Source organism: Chinchilla lanigera, unplaced genomic scaffold (assembly GCF_000276665.1).
Source record: "Chinchilla lanigera isolate Chin_1 unplaced genomic scaffold, ChiLan1.0 scaffold00137, whole genome shotgun sequence".
NCBI lineage: Eukaryota > Metazoa > Chordata > Mammalia > Rodentia > Chinchillidae > Chinchilla > Chinchilla lanigera.
Window position 1 is genome coordinate 2,273,221 of NW_004955538.1, and position 2,560 is coordinate 2,275,780.

The 2,560-nt window shown below is 45.2% G+C and overlaps 1 protein-coding gene across 1 annotated transcript in view; it reads left to right on the top strand.

Annotated features, from left to right (window-relative positions):
- Nucleotides 1-2,560, top strand: part of Mark3 (MAP/microtubule affinity-regulating kinase 3) — a gene marked incomplete at its 5' end in the record, with an annotated part of 96,984 nt that continues 94,424 nt past the window's right edge. Inside the window, 1 exon segment of the mRNA XM_005410775.2 lies at nucleotides 1-103. Coding sequence (XP_005410832.1) covers nucleotides 53-103 — 51 coding nt within the window.

The following is a 2,560-nucleotide window of genomic DNA, read 5'->3' on the forward strand; positions in this document are numbered from 1 at the left end:
CCGGGCGCTTCCGATTTCGCCCCCGCGCCGCGCGGGACCGAAGCGCACGAAGATGTCCGCGAGGACGCCCCTGCCCACGGTGAACGAGCGGGACGCCGAGAACGTGAGTGGCGCGGGCGGGCCGCGGGGTCGTGGCGCGCGGCGGTCCGCGCGGTGCCCTGGAAGGAAGTTTCGGCGGCTGTCGCTCCCTGCGCCCTGCGCTGCGGACACGCGCGGGTGCGGAGGCTGAGCTCCCGCCGCGCGGGGCCCGGCGAGTCCGTGAGGGCACGCTCGGGATTTCTTCGCGTGGGTCTTTCAAAAAAGTGCCGGGAACGGCCCCGCTGGGGAGTGCCGGCTGGTCCGGGCGGCCCCGCCGAGGCGGTCTCTGGCTGCGCCCGGCTCCCGCTCTCCTTCAGCACTAGGTTGGAAAGCGCTCCAGTTGTTGGTCGGGGTCCGTGAGTTGCAAAGACGCTTCCCTGGCCTTTCATGATCAGTGTTATGAGGTCATTGCTGGCAAGAAAATGCCCTCTCCTAGCGAAAGCTTCCTTGCTCTGAGTGTTTTCCTGCTTTTCATTGTGGCCCAGTGGTATCAAATGCCTCGGTTTTAATCTTCAAAATGCCACTTGCTTGCTGGATAGCTATTGGGTAATTTAATCTGTGTAAACCTTACTCTAAGCATCCGTTTAGTACGTTAATGTATAGTATTAAATGCTCTTTAACCTGGTATATGGTACGGTGGTATGTTTCTCAACCAGGGATGGATTAGAAAATTACATTGAGTGACAGAAAATCTCAGACTAACACGTCTGTGGATTTCTTTCATTCTTTTGAGACAGCCTGTATGTTGCTTTGGCTGTTCCTGAACTCCTGGGCTCAAGTGAACCTCCCTCATAGTTGGGAGTCCGCATGTGTGCCGCTAGGTCTTCATGTGATCTTTTTCTAATGGTCTTTTTGAAGAAACCTGTTTCTGATCTGATCGTTGGCCAGTTCTTTTACTACCCTGAAGAATGGAACAAGCAGAAACGTGGTTTGATTGGCTTTGCTCATTAATCTGCACTCGGAGAATCAAAATCTTGTATTGAATTAGAGCAGGCATAATTTGTAAACGAAAACCACAAACAACCTTAGCAGATTTGGTCTTTTTTTTTTTTTTTAGGGTTTTGAGACAGTCTTGCTATGTAGTTCAGGCTAGTCTTGAACTCGCAGCAATCCACCTTCCTTGGCTTCCCCATTTTTCTCGTTATTTGAGATAAGGTCTCACCATATAGTTGAGGCTGGCCTCAAACTATGTAGTCCTGGCTAGTCTTCAACTCAAGGTAATGCTCCTGCCTCAGCCTCCCTGTGCTGGGATTATAGATGTTCACTCTCATACTGGGCTAGCAGATTTCTCAAAAGAAAAGATTTTTGTTGGGTCTTCTTTTAATATACGTTGCAGTGAGGGAGATTAGGAGAAGAAATGTGTTATTTTCAGTAAGGAATACCCGGATTGTTTGTGATTATCATTAACTGACTTGGTTCATTATTCAGTTGTTCTTTGCTTAATTTGTTGAGTACTTTTGTAAACTTTTTTTTTTTTTTTTTTTTTTTTTTGTCTTTTTGGGACAGGTTTTTTTTTTTTTTTTTTTTTTTTAGTACCAGGAATCAAACTCAGGACCTTGCACTTGCCGCGCAGGTGCTTGTACCACTGAGCTATGTCCCTGGCCATAATTTTTGTTTTGTATGTTGTTAGAATTACTTCTTTTTTTGAAAGCAACCTAGAAGCCAGGTGTATTGGCACATACTTGTAATGCCAGTCCTCTGGGAGGCTAAGGCAGAAGGATTGCAAGTTCAAGCCCAGTCTGGGCAATTTATGGAGACACTGTCTCAAATTTTAAATAAACGGGGATGGGTAGGATGTAGCTCAATGCAAAAGTCATGAGTTCAGTCCCCCTTACTGCGAAAAAGAGCCACCCAGAACAAAACCCCAGCATGTGGAGTGTGTTTTTTCTTAATTTTCATGTAATATATTTAAAAGGAAGTTTTGACCAAAGTTAAAGTCGGGTTTGTGGCACATCATTGCGTTAACTTCCCTTGCTATTTTATCTTTCATCCTTGTTTTGGCATGTTCTGGAAGTAGCTGTGTGTCTGTACAATGTGACGCCTGTGTCAGTGTTACATCTCAGGTTCATGTTTGGCATAGTGGTATTTATCACTATACAACTAATGTTCAGTTTCCTGTCAGTTGACTGGTGAGTGTATGAGAATGAACATGAACACTCAGCCTATTGAGAAGCTCCTTTTTTAAAAAAAGAAAAAAAAAAACTCTTTTGTTGGTCAGGTTTATCAAGATTTAACGTTCATGCTTTTTGAGTGTACAGTCTGATGAGTTTGACAAGTGCATAGTCATGTGACCACCACCACAGTCAAGATAGAACGGTTCCATCCCCCAGACAGGTCCCTTGTGGCCACCCCTGGTGATCGTTGATCTCTTTTCTGTCTCTAGTTTTATCTTTTTTACAGTGTAAGTGGAGTCATAGAGTATACAATCCTTTAGGTTTTATTTCTTTCTCTTGGTGTAAAACTTTTTTTTTGTTTCTGTAAA